This window comes from Natator depressus, chromosome 1 (assembly GCF_965152275.1).
Source record: "Natator depressus isolate rNatDep1 chromosome 1, rNatDep2.hap1, whole genome shotgun sequence".
NCBI classification, from domain to species: Eukaryota; Metazoa; Chordata; order Testudines; family Cheloniidae; genus Natator; species Natator depressus.
In genome coordinates this window covers 139,965,643-139,981,478 of record NC_134234.1, presented here as the reverse complement: position 1 = coordinate 139,981,478, position 15,836 = coordinate 139,965,643, and the positions used below count along the sequence as shown (strand labels likewise).

At 40.6% G+C, this 15,836-nt stretch overlaps 1 protein-coding gene across 1 annotated transcript in view; it reads right to left on the bottom strand.

Moving 5' to 3' along the window:
- Window positions 1-8,877: 8,877 nt before the first annotated feature.
- The window catches only part of SMS (spermine synthase), an 80,514-nt gene continuing 73,555 nt past the window's right edge, over window positions 8,878-15,836 (bottom strand). Inside the window, exons 10-11 of the mRNA XM_074968177.1 lie at window positions 12,234-12,349; window positions 8,878-9,823 (exon numbers count right to left, since the gene is read on the bottom strand). Coding sequence (XP_074824278.1) covers window positions 9,781-9,823; window positions 12,234-12,349 — 159 coding nt within the window. The 3' untranslated portion in view covers window positions 8,878-9,780. The remainder of the gene's footprint in view (window positions 9,824-12,233; window positions 12,350-15,836) is intronic.

Genomic DNA, 15,836 nt, shown 5'->3' with positions numbered 1-15,836 from the left:
AGACGTTTTAAGGCATTTTGATGCAGGCAAACGTGCGGTAGACATTGGCATCGCTCTAGGTCTTACTCTGTCCACTGTGAGAACAATTTGGAGTAATGCCGACAAGACCAGGGCTAGGGCTCGGCATGTAACACTGCTTAGTGCTACTAAAATAAGTCGATCAAGAAGTAGTTTGATGGAAAACATGGAGCGTCTTCTCTCAGTGTGGACAGAGGACCAAAAGCAGCAGAATATACCTCTTAAGTTTGCTAGTGATACAAGCTAAAGCAAAAGGTTTGTATGATAATTTGAAGAGAGACCACGGTGAAGAATCACAGAGACGTTCACAGTAAGGCAGGGATGGTTTGATCGGTTCAAGAGGCGGCTTCCACCTGCATAACATCAAGATGTCCGCTGAGGCAGCTAGTGCTGATAATGCAGCAGCTAAAAATTTCCCCATCTCAAGAAAATAGTTGAGGAAGGCAGCTATTCACCTAAGCAAGTCTTCACTGTCGACGAAACGGGCGTCTACTGGAAGAGGATGCCCGAACAGACTTACATTGCCCGAAAGAAGACAGCACCCAGATTTAAAGCAGCTAAAGACCACCTAACCTTGCTTCTAGGTAGTAATGCTGCTGGAGACATGAAGATGAAACCGCTGACAGCGTACCAATCCAAAACACCACAAGCTCTCAAGGGATTTTTAAAGCAACACCTTCCAGTCATTTGAGATCCAAAAAGAAGGCATGGATAACTGGACCTATTTTTTCCGAATGGCTGATTCTCTAGCCCATCCCTGCATGGAAGGAATACTGTGCCAAGGAAAATCTTGATTTCAAGAATTTATTACTTATTGATAATGCACCTGCTCATCCAATCAACTGGGACAACCTGTGCGAAATCATCAAAGTTGTCTTTCTGCCACCTAACACCACACCACTCATCCAACCCATGGACCAAGGAGCCATTGCTGCATTTAAGGCATATTATTTACTCCATACTTTCGACCAGCTCATCAGAGGCACCGATGGGGAATACAAGCCTATGATTCAGCAATTTTGGCGTGACAACATCCTGAAGTGCATCAATAACACTGGTGAGCCCTGGGCTGAAGTTACTCAGGAATGCATGAATGGTGTGTGGGGGAAGTTGTGGCCTGAATGTATCAATGACTTAAAAGGATTTAAAGATATTGTCCCTGCTATGAAGAAAGATATCCTCGGCTTGGCCAAGAAAGTGGGTTTTGATGAGGTGGAAGAAGCCAACATTACACAACTCCTGCAATTACACGGAGAAGAGCTAACCAATGAAGATCTGATGCAACTAGGGTGATGAGAGCAATGGAAGAAGAGGGCCAAGAAATAAAAAGAACCAACCCATCAAAATTTGACCGCCAAATGTTTTTCTGAAGCTTTCAAAATGATTGAAGCTGGCTTGCAAATCCTTTGCGATGATGATCCTGACAGGGAATGCAGCTCCAAAGTGATTAGGGGAGTTGGTCATGTAATTAATTGCTATAAAGAAATTTACCAAGAAAAATAAAAGGAAAGCAAAACAATCTCTAGATGTGTTTTTTCAAGTTGGGAAAAGTTCAGCAAGAGAAACAGCCAGATGATCCACCCTCTGACTCCACCACCTCAACCAAGCTTCACAATCATCATTTCTGACTACAGTATTAAATTGTTTGTTTACATTGTTTAAAACTTATACTGTATATGTATATAACATCTTTTGTCTGGCGAAAAAAAGTTTCCCTGGAACCTAATCCTCCACCCATTTACATTAATGCTTATGGGGAAATTGGATTCGCTTAACATCATTTTGCTTAAAGTCACATTTTTCAAGAACATAACTACAACGTTAAGTGAGAAGTTACTGTATTTAGGATAGTTGAGGAATTGGCAACTTCAAATCCACCAGAGATTCTTTTTCTATTAAATAGGAACATCAGGAATGATACACCCAATACAGAGCTTAAAAAGCAAAAAAGCCTTTTACTGTACAACAGGTCTTTGCAGGAAGCCCCCTCCCTTTCTGTCCAGTGGAGTGATAGTACTGATACAACAAAGATTACTTTCAATACCAAATGTAAAACTGAATTTGCACTTAGTAAATATCTGGGCTTCTTTGCTCAGGTGAACTACACAAACAGTTTTACAACAAGATTCTACACGGTTTTTTACATGGACAGATTACTGGCTAGCTTTGAAGTTTGTTTATTAGTACGTAATATGTCGCAGTTACCCAGTGAGCTGTGCCTTAGACCCCCATTTAGCCTCTCCCTAGTGCATCCCTCAGGTGACAGGCCTGGCTCCCAGCGCCTTACTTTGGGTAGAACCTACCACTCTTCACTTGGATCTCTAAGCTTCAGTCCTCCCCTCCCAGTTCCCAACCTTGTTACCCCAACAGACCCAATGGAGTTCAGCACTTGTGAGTCTTTTCCTCCAGCAGCCTATGACAGTGGCTGACTAGTGACTCAAAAACAGCTTCTTCAGAACAAAGCATTTTTTTATTTTCATCCAAAAGTACATAGCACACAAAGGGTTAACACAAAGTCTCCTATATGCACATTCATTTCCCCTTTCCTACACCTTAATCTTTCCTTACAAACATTTGAGTTGCTCTGCCCAGCTAACCCCTCTCAGGCTGGGGGGAAGCAGACTGTCTTGCTCACGGCATGCTTTCTCTGTCTCTGCATCTCCTGGCATACGTATTCCCTCTCCCTGACGTGCCCTGGGTAGCCCCCTCCTTCCCAAGGCCATCATCAGGAAGGTTGAGGATCCTCTTTGATCCTTGGCTTAGCCTTGGGAAGATGGAGCCAGGCTGAGGATATTCCCCAATTAACAGCTTCTCTATTGATTTACCTCTGGCAGGCAGACAGGCAGGTTAAAACAGATAACCTGAGGGGCATATGACATTTATAAAAAAAATAGTGCTGTATATACTCCCTCAGCCTCCATAATGTAACAGCAATTATTAAATGAATAGTATTACGTAAATGTCTGGAATCACCACTACGGATGGCAGAAAGAGACCAACAGATTGCTCCTTGGATTACAGATGTAATGCTTTTTCTCCTTTTCCATTCTCCTCTTCTGTGCATGGAGAAGGTCTGATTGTGATCCACTTACATGGGGGAAATCAAGTGGAATCATTCAAGGAAGGGGAGGGTTTGAAGAAAACCATGCTGAACTTGAGTTGAAGCAGAACATCTGGGAGGAAATGTGTGACGTATGAGAGACCTGGGAAGCTTCAATGGGCTATTTATTATTTTGAGATGGGCCAAATGCTGTGAGTGCCAGGGATTAGTCAAACTTTGGCATCTATTAATGTTTTATATGCCATTGTGAGCTACGGAATTTATATTAGCTCCAGGGAGGAGGGTTACAGAACTTTCTGCAGGAGCTGAAATCAATGGGGAGTAATTACCTGTCTCAGGATTTTCAGTAAACAACTCCAGAGAAGAGACATCCCTGGGGGAATTGCATATATGGCTCAGACTGGGTTCAAGAGGCCCAGCAGACAAAGATTTTGGGCCTGAAGGACCAGTCTGGGCTGGCCGAGGATCTCTCATTTATATCCAAAAACTGATATAAGATTGTAACCAAGAGGGCAACCCCCCCGCAAAGGTTGAAGGATTGAAGTGTGCCACGGTCTCCATGTGGAAAATGGGTGACGCCCAGCAAGCTTAGCATGTGTGATCATTGTTCTATACATTTTCTCTGTAATGCTTTTGTGCTAAAATAAATGTACTGTGCTTTGCAAAAGCTGGCTTGTTGTTAATAACCTATCATTGTCCCTGAGATAGTGAGAGGGCAAAAAGCAGGTGCTGGACTAAGGTCAGACCTGCTGGGATAAGCACAGTGAATTGCAAAGGGACAGTAAACCTAAATAGCTGGTCTAAAGGGAAAGGGTCATAGGCCCCTGCCCAGAGACATGATGGCTGGAGACCTCACACCTAAAGGCAACATCCCTTGAGCAGACCAGAGGGGGAAAGAGGTGCAGTTAACCTCAAATTGAGACATGGTATCTTGAGAAGCAGTTGGAGATGCAACTCAAGAGGTTGGTTGGTGTGTGGCTCTCCCTTCCTCCAAGTGTTTTAGTTACTTACAAGTTAAAGCTTCTGACCCTGGAGGTGGAAAAGCTTTTACAAAAAAACCTAGGTGTTTTGAAAATTTTATCCTCAGTGACTTAAGGGTCTAAGTCTTTTTTGAAAATTGAACTTCAGCTCTGAACCTCAATTAGATGCTTTTCAAAATTTTACCCATTGCCATAAGACTTGTTGCCTGGAAACTCAGGTTAGTTTCCCAGAAAAAAATGCATAAGTGGTTATAAAATAGCATTCAAAGTACACAAGAATCATAAGTAAAGCCAACAGTTGATACACTCTTTCCCAAGACGTTCCAAAGTAAGGTTTTAGAGCAATATTTAGACAAGGCATGAGAAAAAAGGAAGCAAAAATATTAGTTTTGATATGGCACTAAAGGAAAGCTAAATAGAAAATTAATATACATTAGATGCTGCCCGAAAACTAAAAATATTTGACAATAGCGAAGTGCTAGATCTGCATACACTGGTTATGTTATTGCTGGTCAACTCAGGGCACTGTTTTGAAATTCCATCACTGTTTGCCTTGTATACACAAAGATCACTCAGATACTGCTTTATTAGTGAAGAATAAAGCAGAACAAACTTTAAATAGCCCAAGACCCAAATAATTAATATTGCCGTTTCAAGAACTTCCCTCTTCCCACACCTTTGTGCTGCATAATATTAAACTCTGTTCTTACCCTCCATGTCACTGTCAACCAACCCATCTGCAAGATCTCTTCCAGGGTCCTTCTCTCTGATTCCCAAACAAGCTCTCTTCCTCTCCAGTTAGTCTCCCACCCTTCAACTTTCATACTGATAGCCCAGCCAGCCACTTCACCTCCTACCTCTTCATTTGATCTTAGTTAACTCAACTCACCAACGCACCCAACAAGGCTATTTCCTGGACTTTATCTCCACTAAGGAATGCTCATTCTGATCTCTTAATAGAGTTCCCCCTCTGACCATCAACTCATCTCCTTTAGCATTGCCTACTCCCCTCTTGCTCACCAGTCCGTCTTTACCAGGACATCCGCTCCCTTATCATCCGTTACTAATCTGCTCTCAGAACATTACTTCACAGCTGACTCCCTCAAATTCGCTCGCCAACGATGGATGAGTCATTTACTCCTCTCTCTAGTGCACTACTCACTCCAAATCTCAGACACTTAGCATGCTCCTAATTTAATGTCATGGTTTTTCCGCTTGCCTTCTCTCCATTTCCAATTTCTCCAATTGTTTCATTTACCCCAATTCCCGCCCAGTTTCTCAAGACCCTTGACCCTATGCCCCCTCCCATAACCACTATTTTCCCCTCACCAAAGCACCATGCTTTCCCCTCCCTCCACTCCTAATTTTTAAACACTACCGACTCCAGCCAACAATCGTATTTCCCAATTCTTCCCTGTACCTGTAAAGCTCACTGAACATGCTGTTTACAATCACTATCTCAACTTCCTTACCTAACGCTCACTCCTGATCTAATCCAGCTTCCACTTTTTCCATTCCACAGAAGATATCGTCACAAAGGCCACTAAGAACCTCTTCCCATTAAGTCTTAAGTCCATTTTCCTAACCTTTCCACTGATAGTATTAATTCCTCTTTCCCTCACATCCTCATCTCCTGGGTTTCTTTCTCTCTGGCTGCTTTTTCAGCCTCTCCTTTGGTGGCTGATCCTCCTCTCCATTGCCTTTCTCCATGGGAGATTGTGTGGTGCTGTCACTTATTTTTGGGCAACCTCATCCAATCACACAGTTCCCCATTACCTAGGCTATTATCTACACTGAGAAATCAAATCTTCTGCTCATCTGGTTTTCCCCCCTCTGTTCTCTCTTGGATATTGCATACAAGGCAGTTTGTCAACAACTGAAGCTCAACGTAGACAAAACTGAGGTGCTTTTTTTCCCTCTTGTATCTTCTCCACCATTCTCCATTATTATCAACACAAGTAGTTTCTCCATTGCGAAAGTCTGCAACTTAGAATGACCTTCAATTCCTCTCCCCATACACAGTTGCAAACAGATCTTGCCTTCTTCCCCAAAGTATCTAGAACCTGCTCTCTTCTTTTCTGCACCAATGCCATAAGCACCCACCATTATATCTACAACTTCCTTTTCTCCAGTTATCCTGATCCCACCCACCAAAATCCATCCAGCATTATGCCTCTAAAGTCATCTTCCAGCACTCTGACCAGAGGAATCCTCTCTTTGAAACCTGTTGTTACCTCATTGTCTTGTTAGCAGGGTCAAACTTGTTCTCTTTCAGAAGGCCCTCCACACTAACTCTACCCTTATCTCCTACGCTGTGTCACAAACGATGCTATTCTTGACGCCTCTTTTCCTTCTGATGCCCTCTCCTCAGCATCTTTCTCTATACCTCCCCAGGTATGGAATGGCCTTCTAAAGCCATTTTGCCAACCCAGCATACATACAAACCATCAACTTCCATTTAAATCCCTCCTGAATAATCACTTCTGCAATTTCTCCTGCGAGTTAACATTACATATGTAAAAATAAATGCAGTTGTGCACTTGCCATTGTCAATACCAAGTAACCCTATGATTATGCTGTTGGAACCCATGTCCTCCCACAGTCCTGACCAGTCCTGTTGTTTTGTTTCCCCATCCACAGGGCAGGCTGGAAATTTTACTGTAAGCTGTTCCTGGCAGGGACCTCTTCTTTTATAGGTCACGATGAAGTTCCTAACACATTCCTGCGTGATAGTAAAAAAAACCCCAAACCTTAAATTACGGATCATGAGAGGCAGGAAAAACTCCTTTAATATCGCAATAAAAGGACATAAAACTCAACAATATTGTGCATCTATATTGGGTGGGGATTGGAAAAGAATGGAGACATGTTGATGGTCACCACATCAGACCATTGCATGGTCTTTAATACTGAATATGGGAATCCACAAGTGAATTTAACAATTCAGTCATACAGCTAATAAGAGAGTGTACCTTTATTTTAACATGTGCACTGCACTCGTGCAGTAGATACAATGCCAGCAGTCTTCTTTCAGCACAGTCAAATGACTACCAATCAAGTTTTTAAATATGTAATCACATTTCTTGGTGGAAGCAGCATTTAGTGCAAAGAATAAAAACCATTTTTTCAGTCTCTGTTTCCATGTGTAGTGAGGCACTCGTCCAACTATGTCCCAACTGGCTTTAAATGTAAGATGTTGTTCAACTATAGCAAGTTTCATCTGAAATTCACATGAAGCTGATTTTGTTTAAGTTTACACTACAGCAATAACAAATAAATAATGAATGACAGGGTTTTAAACAAGGCAGTAATGTAAAGAGAAAAACAGCTGTGTTCAGTGTTTGCCAGATTGTTTTCTACTACATCTATCTCTTTAAGAAAGTCTACATAAAAACATTCCGAATCAAAAAAAGAGTTACACTCCCCACCCTCTTTTCACAATATCAATATAAGAGGAAAAATTGTCACATGTATTGATCAGCTTTCAAAACAATGCTTCCTCCCACCTCCCCATCACCCATCAATTTAAGACTCCTCTCCCTCACTGAACATTCCAGGGACTGATTTCACAGCATCTTTCCACTTTCAAACAGCTCTAATTCCATGTATCTATGCAAAACAAAGCAAGTCTTGGTGCTACAAACCTATCAAGTGTATTAGATCATGTTCTAATCCACAAGCTTGTGGAGGATGGGGGGTGTACGTGTCTAGAACCACTCCAAACACCAGGACATGGGCTATCTTAAACCTCACTCCTGCATGCATCCATGCACGCACACTTAACCTTACTTACATGAGTCATCACAACCAAGTCAATGGTACTACTCATGCATGTGAAGTTAAGCACGTGTTTTTGCAGCATCAGGGCCATATATAATCCCACTGACTTCAACCTTCAGCCACAAATGCACAATTACAACTGTTCAGGGTCTAGCAGTATGGTCACTACAATGTTCTGTGCTCTGGATGTGACACTGCCACGAATGCCTAGGACCAGGAGAGGGCTCTTTCCACTTTCCTACAAGGAGACTATTCTGTTGGTGAGACTGCACAGGCTCTAAATCAAGGAGTGATTTGGCCCCAGGCGTATGAAATCAGTAATGCTGCTTGCAATCGCTTAAAGCAGTAACTTAAAACAGGGAATACAAAGAACTTCACATAGCTTCCCAAGTTAAAGTGGTCCCTCTAATAGCATAATCATACATACAAAAATATACACCAAGTGAAGAGCAACGGGGATTTTTTTTTTTTGCAAGGGTTCTAATTAATATCATTTTGGATTTCTTCACAGGCTATTTATAGTTCACTAGTAGTTTTGACACGATAAAACACATCAGTTGTACTGTTTCTTCAGAGTGTAATAATTGGAAATTAGTTTTTTGACAATCTGAATTCACTGTTAATGAGGGAGAGGGGGGGAACCACTTCACCTCAAACTACAGTACATGGGAAACCTGGTGTTTAAAGATAGTCTCATTTTGGTTCACAATCTCAGATCCTCAGGGAGGGACACTGAATTTTTTTATTCTCTCTTTCAGACATACCAAAGGCTTAGACTTCTTACCTCCTCTGAGGTGGAATCTTTTTAATGTTCTGCTTACAAATAAAGTTGGCAATCGGTAAATAGCAAGCTTTTACAAAAATATAATTTCAGATGATGTGCAGAAATATTGAAGGGAAGAAATTTTTTCCTTAAAAAATCCCACAAAAAATAATGCACCCTTCCTTCCATTGGAATTTTGACTTGCCAGTGAATACCATGTCTGGGCCTAATCCTGAATTAGTGTCACTGTGGACACCTGACTCCCTATGATCAAAGTTTAACCTAGTGAAGTGAATACATTTGTTTCAAAACAACCTAAATCACTTTCTCTCTTGTCTTCCCTTTTACGCAACTTTCACTCTCTATGGACATAATGTTCTGCCATAAAGCTAATGGGTGTCTGCCTACTAGAAGCCTCATTACACATTTCAACATCCCACATTCCGGTGGGAATGAAAATAGGTTTTAATTTTCAAAGTTATGGTGCTGAAAATATCTCTATAACCTACTCTTAATCCATATTAAAATCAAACTAATAAACGTGACAGGAGCTAGGTAATTCTAAGTGGTGACAGGTGAGAGCTTTGTCTGCTGAAGAGACTACAGCAGCATGATGAATGAAACTAAGGCGTAAACAAATGAAACCTCAAATTAGCTCCTCCCCTTTATAACTAAGGACATAGAGTATTCTTTTAAAAAGTTATGCCCTTCACATTTTCTGTAATGGAAGCACAGTGGTATTCACTTAAGAGAAACCCGCGGTCCTTTAAAAGCACCATAATCTATAAGCGAGTTAATATCTGGAGAAAAAAAATACAGGGACCACCCTCAGGAAAGAAATGTTAAAGATGTCTTTTTTTAATCAGTTTGTGAAGATCTACAAAAAAATAAAAAGGATCACATTCTAAAGGTTCAGTGCATTCAGCAGCTATAGTTTTGCTGCTAATTCATCTTTAAGTTGACTTTCAAAAATAACACCCTACCTCATCAAAATATACATTTTCCATTTGCTTTTAAATTAAAATAATAATAAAAAACATTTAAAGAATTCACAATCAATAGCATGACTAAGTTTCAGGATCATCTACAGCATATAATTTAAAGGTTCAAGATGCCAATATGCAGCACGCGGCAAGCCTATATGCTCCATGCAGCACACAATTAGAATATCTTGATCTTCACACTTCAGTTCTCGTCTTCCAAATGGTGTAGAACACCCATCTGAAGAAAAAAAAAGTCAAGGAACAAAGCAAACTGTGTAGTATATTGTCAAAGAAGCACTTTTAGAACTAAAGTGAAATAAATCCCCAAATAACCCCTGTTTATTATAGCTCAGAAAGATAGGGTGGGTAAATCCCCAACATTCCTTCTGGATCCCAGGAAGTAGGACCCCTTTGACACGTAGGGGTAGATGCCATTTTTCTGAAGTACCTCTTTGCCTCACACTCATGTTTTTTATTTAGTATCATGGATTTTTCCTGTAGTTATATGGAAAGATTTGTTCCACAACTGCCACGACTTCTACTTATAGTTTGTCATTTCTGTCCCTTTCTTACTTTGCCTGCCATCACACTTTCTCGGTTTTGATCTTGGATATTCCTCGTAATGTTTCCCTCTTCTTGTTGTACATTGGGCTGGAAGCAATTAGCACAACATTTTGTTCTGCTGGCAGCAGATTCTGGCCCCTTCTTCATGAGTGCAGAGGGATCCAGATACAGCACAACCAACACACTTCCACTGTGCAGAAGATGTGAAGAGGCAGCGTACCTCCGGAATGGCAAGGAGAAGTGATCTGCTTGAACTCCCTGTTTTCTGTTATTCATGGGGTATGACGAAAATTAGATCCACTTCTGTGTAAATCTACTTGCCCCCCTGTGGCATGGGAAGGAGGGAGGTAAGGCGAAGACTAGGGCGAAGTTTAGGATGACAGTAGTACTCATTGCTCTGCAGCACTAACAGATGACAGTGATCTAAACAGAGTACAGATGGAATTTCCTTCCCATTCTTATGTCAACTTTTCTGGAATATTTATTAGTTTTAATATCTAGTTTTCCTTTTTTTTTTTTTTTTTTTTTTAAAGAATAAAATGTATGCTGTTCACATTAATGCATACCAGAAGTCTAAGTTAAACGAACAAAAGTAATGTCCTGCAGACATTCTGGAGGCTAGTCTGAAGGCAGCATGACTCCTGCTGCCCTTATTAGCATTTCTGTATATATGGTGGATTATCTTGTCATGTCGACAGTTAGACAGAATGAATGAAAACTTGCCCTTTATAAGAGCTGTTCACTTGGAAGCCTGATTATGCCTACTTGGTAGCCAGAATTAACAGAATTAGCTGTAGTGGCATTTCATGTCAATTACCTCACCGGAAACATTTAAGTATACTTTCCAGAGGAATGAGGTAGCACTTCTTGCCATAGTTCATGTAGAAGCATTTTGCAATTCTACTGCACAAACAACATAACAAACACTTAAAGTCTTTCATACAAAATACACCCAAACCATTTAGAGAGTTAAATTAAGCAAAGCATGGCTTATATAATAGACAGTGAAAATATTGTTTACTAAATACATTAAAGCTGTTAGTCATAAGGGTAAAGCCAAAAGAGATGGCATTTATGCCTTTTCTATTTGTCTTAAAGATGCTTTAAGATGCAATCTGAATATTGATCGATAGTTGGCAAGGTCAAGAGAAACACGAAGGTCGTTCCAGAGGGCAGGGCTTCAGAACAGAAGGCTCTGGAAACAACTGTACCAAGATAGTACACAGGAACAGAAAGGAAGCTTTACAGGGAGAAAACACACAGAGGCAGACTGTGGCAAAACCACTCAACACTTTAAAAACCAAGCAGAGCAGACCTAAGTACGCAGGAAAAAGTGGGCAACACCAAGCAAGAGTCTGGAGAGAGAAACTCTAGGAGATTACAGAGGAGGAGCTGCAATAATCAAGGCAAGCGCAATCCTTTCAGGGCAGACCACCCATGAAGATACCTCTATGGAGGTGAAGACTTGGGCAGCCTTTTCATGCCTCAAACCTCTTCCCTTGATGGGGGGAGAGGGAAAAAAAAAATACAAGCTCAGAGGAAAGATTTCCTGACCCTCATTCCTCTGTTTTTCCACAGGAGGTGGCTATTTAGACCAAGGAGGGAAAATAATCATCAAGGTGAAGGGACAGAGACAAAGACAAGTTGAAGGGATGAGACTTTGAGGGGAGGGAGGAGCAGCTTGTCCAGGGCCTTGAAAATCCTGGCCGAGTCCCTGACTCCTTGATTTTTCATTCCCTGGGTTTATGAGTTTATCCTATGGAGGTATACTCCACAACTGACTACTTTATAGGAGAGTTAAGGAACAAGTGGCCCAATTTTGAAAGGTGCCGGGCCCCTCTCACAGGGACATCAAATGGGAGCTGTGGTTTCATGGCACTTTTAAGCCATCCTCTCCCCCGCCCCCTACTACAGTAGTTCACTTCCTGTTTAGTAATTACAAAACGTGTTTAGATTAGGGCATTTAAAACTGTTGCCTTGTTCGTTTAAAGAAAAGAACTATTCAGTTCACTCCAACCCAACAAACTGGGGTTGTTTGATTTATTAATCATGCAGGCTCAACCTTTTATATTTGTCAAGGATACAATTCCATGTATGAAGGTACGCATACAGTTTCCTTTGAGAACTCCACAGGGCAATAAAGCCTGCCAAGCTGTTCTTCATAGAGGGTCAAGGCTTCAGTCAGATTGATACAGTTTCCCTGAGGGGAGGACAAAAACAAACAAAATACATCAAGTCCTAGTTACAATGAAGTAAAGAAAAATTACAGGTGCATAGGCACAAACACATTATACATTAATTCTAGGCTGCTCTGCACTACTGAGATATGTTTGAGCTCTTCTTAATACACAGTGCTTCCAATGTCAAATGCAAGATGAAGTCTGAATAACTTGTTTTTCCATCTCACTTACCCTTTCATGTAAAGACACCTACCCAATCACAATGTGTAATGAATTTGTAAGTACTAGAGGATTGTCTGACTCCCTTCTCATTAGCAGGAGCATTCACTGCATCAGTGCTTCCAATTACAGCAGACATTAATGGTATTTATATGAACAGCATCTACTCCATAATCATTTTCTTTATGATTGTTTCCATACATTAGTAAACAGCATTATAAGTCAGGTTTTTCTTAATTAAAATTTTAATCAGACTATGTTGTATGAGTTAATCTACGTTTAACAATTTAATCTACTCATCCATAAAACAATATGTTGAAACAACAGAGATTCAGCAGCGGGATTTCTCCCTTACCTTTAGTTCCTTTGTGTCACATTACTGAAATGCAGGTGCTTCCCAAAGAATACTTTTTTTGTATCTAAGCAACCAACAGCAGTTTTCTCCCCTCCAAAAATATTAGCAATTATTTGCTGAGCAAAAGAAAGTAAAATCTAAATGACCTGCTATTATTTCCCCTCATAACACTATCGCCAAGACACCATCACCTCCACAGGAGGACAAACTAAAAACCATATTCTTCCATTCCAAGCAACGAACTCCACAACAACCATCCACCCCAACAAGCCAGGCAGTTCTTGGGGTATACAACCTTTTATGAGATTAACTTGAAAAACTGAAAAGCCATGGTTTAAGAATCATACTCTTCAACATGCAATTGAGAAAGTGAGATATTAGGTCGCCATGTAAAGAGGGTGGTAAGTAGAAGTCATGCAGACACTTCTCTGTACCTGGTTTGAAAAAAATTAGGGATAAGTCAATCCCTTCTGAACATCTCAGGAAAAGAAGGTAAGTCCATAGTATAGGCTATTATTTTAGGTGGTTCTGCAAGTCTAAGAAAGAGGTCTATATCAAAAATGTATGTCATTTGTTCCATGGTAGCCATCCCACTTGTGGATTTTGGTACCAATTGTAGAATTGAAGGCAAGACAACCAATTTTGAAGCAAAAAGAAAAAAGAAAAGGAGTACTTGTGGCACCTTAGAGACTAACCAGTTTATTTGAGCATGAGCTTTCGTGAGCTACAGCTCACTTCATCGGATGCATCCGATGAAGTGAGCTGTAGCTCACGAAAGCTCATGCTCAAATAAACTGGTTAGTCTCTAAGGTGCCACAAGTACTCTTTTTCTTTTTTCTTTTTACGAATACAGACTAACACGGCTGTTACTCTGAATTTTGAAGCAGTAGGTGCTCTGCCATTTTAACAAAGTGCTCCAATAACAATTCCGCATTTAAGCACATGTACATACTTGCAGTTCATTTGTTTTCCCAACTGAACAAAAACATGCTCTCTCATCACTTTAACCAGGAAATGCTGTAATGTTGCTAGATAAACAACTTTATTCAGTGACATTTGCTGGAAATGTTATATTTTGTTCCTGAAAGATATACTGAGCATACTGACAGTCCAGCCCAGGCTTGTACTCAATGAGGGGACATCGGATTAAGATTCAGCAGAGGCATTTCCTCCTTTGAGAGACAGATACAAACACACCTTACATTTGGTGCAATCTGCTCATTCTAAAGTTCTAGGTTTTTTTCCTTTTTTGTTTATTTTTAAAGGGTTCTTCAGAAGTATTTTTATGACTCCCAGAGATAAGTCATCTGACAGGGATAGTTTAGGAGCCCCCAAAGACTCCATCAGAAACAAGAAAATCTTCATTTCAATTTGGTTGTGCTGGAGATTTACCAAATAGCTTTCCAGATGGTTTCCAGGAGTCCCATTCAGCACATCCCTGTTAGAGAAAAGTCAACTGGGGAACTAATTCAGGATCTCTACTGTCTCAAACAATCAACAGTTTCCTCCACAACATGCATATATTCTATTTTAAAGAAACATCTAAGAAAATGGTTGTCATAAATATAAAGGGAAGGGTAAACACCTTTAAATCCCTCCTGGCCTGAGGAAAAATCCTTTCACCTGTAAAGGGTTAAGAAGCTAAGACAACCTTGCTGGCACCTGACCAAAATGACCAATGAGGAGACAAGATACTTTCAAAGAGGCGGGGGGGGACGACGACAAAGGGTTCTCTCTGTCTGTTTGCCTTTTTTTGCTGGGACCAGAGCAGGAATGCAGGTCAGAACTCCGGTAAAGAGTTAATAAGCAATCTAGTTAGATATGCATTAGATTCTGTTTTGTTTAAATGGCTGATAAAATAAGCTGTGCTGAATGGAATGTATATTCCTGTTTGTGTCTTTTTGTAACTTAAGGTTTTGCCTAGAGGGATTCTCTAATGTTTTGAATCTGATTACCCTCTAAGGTATTTACCATCCTGATTTTACAGAGGTGATTCTTTTACTTTTTCTTCTATTAAAATTCTTCTTTTAAGAACCTGATTGCTTTTTCATTGTTCTTAAGACCCAAGGGTTTGGGTCTGTGTTCACCTATGCAAATTGGTGAGGATTTTTATCAAGCCTTCCCCAGGAAAGGGGGTGTAGGGATTTTGGGGGGAAAGACGTCTCCAAGTGGGCTCTTTCCCTGTTATTTTTGTTAGACGCTTGGTGGTGGCAGCAATAGGGTCCAGGGACAACAGGTAAAATAGTTTGTACCTTGGAGAAGTTTTAACCTAAGCTGGTACAAATAAGCTTAGGGGGGTTTTCATGCAGGTCCCCACATCTCTACCCTAGAGTTCAGAGTGGGGAAGGAACCTTGACATGGTGGCAGAACGGTGGGATTAACTTGAAATCATTTTGAGATCAATTTGAACCAGAAGCACAGATTTAAAGGTGTTTACCCTTCCCTTTATATTTATGACAATGGTCTATAACAAAAAGTCTATTGGTTCTTTACAGTCTTATGCCCAAGTAGAATATTTCGTTATTCCACACTAGAAAACACTCCCTTTATTCCTCATATCAATCTTACGTCTGAACTCTTATGTTAGCATTCAGCAGAGTATCTGAGTGCACCTTATACTTCAAAAATACTCAATTGGAAGACACTAAACCCTGCTTTAGATGTCATCTGTTGACACGCTAAGAATGCTAAAATCAAAAGAGGTTAGCTTTGGCTGGTCTGCTGAGGTCTCTGAGCATTACAGCCCTTGGTTAACGAAATTCCCTTTTATTATGAGTTACATAGACGGTAAATGCAAGGTTTTTCTTTTGCTCAGTTTTCTCCTCAATAGATTAATACAAGAACTCTTTATTGGCACGCATTCTTGCTAAAGGTAGATTTGAGATCTCTAATCTTTGGGGTCAGCTTAGTAACATTTTACCCCTGCTGCAATA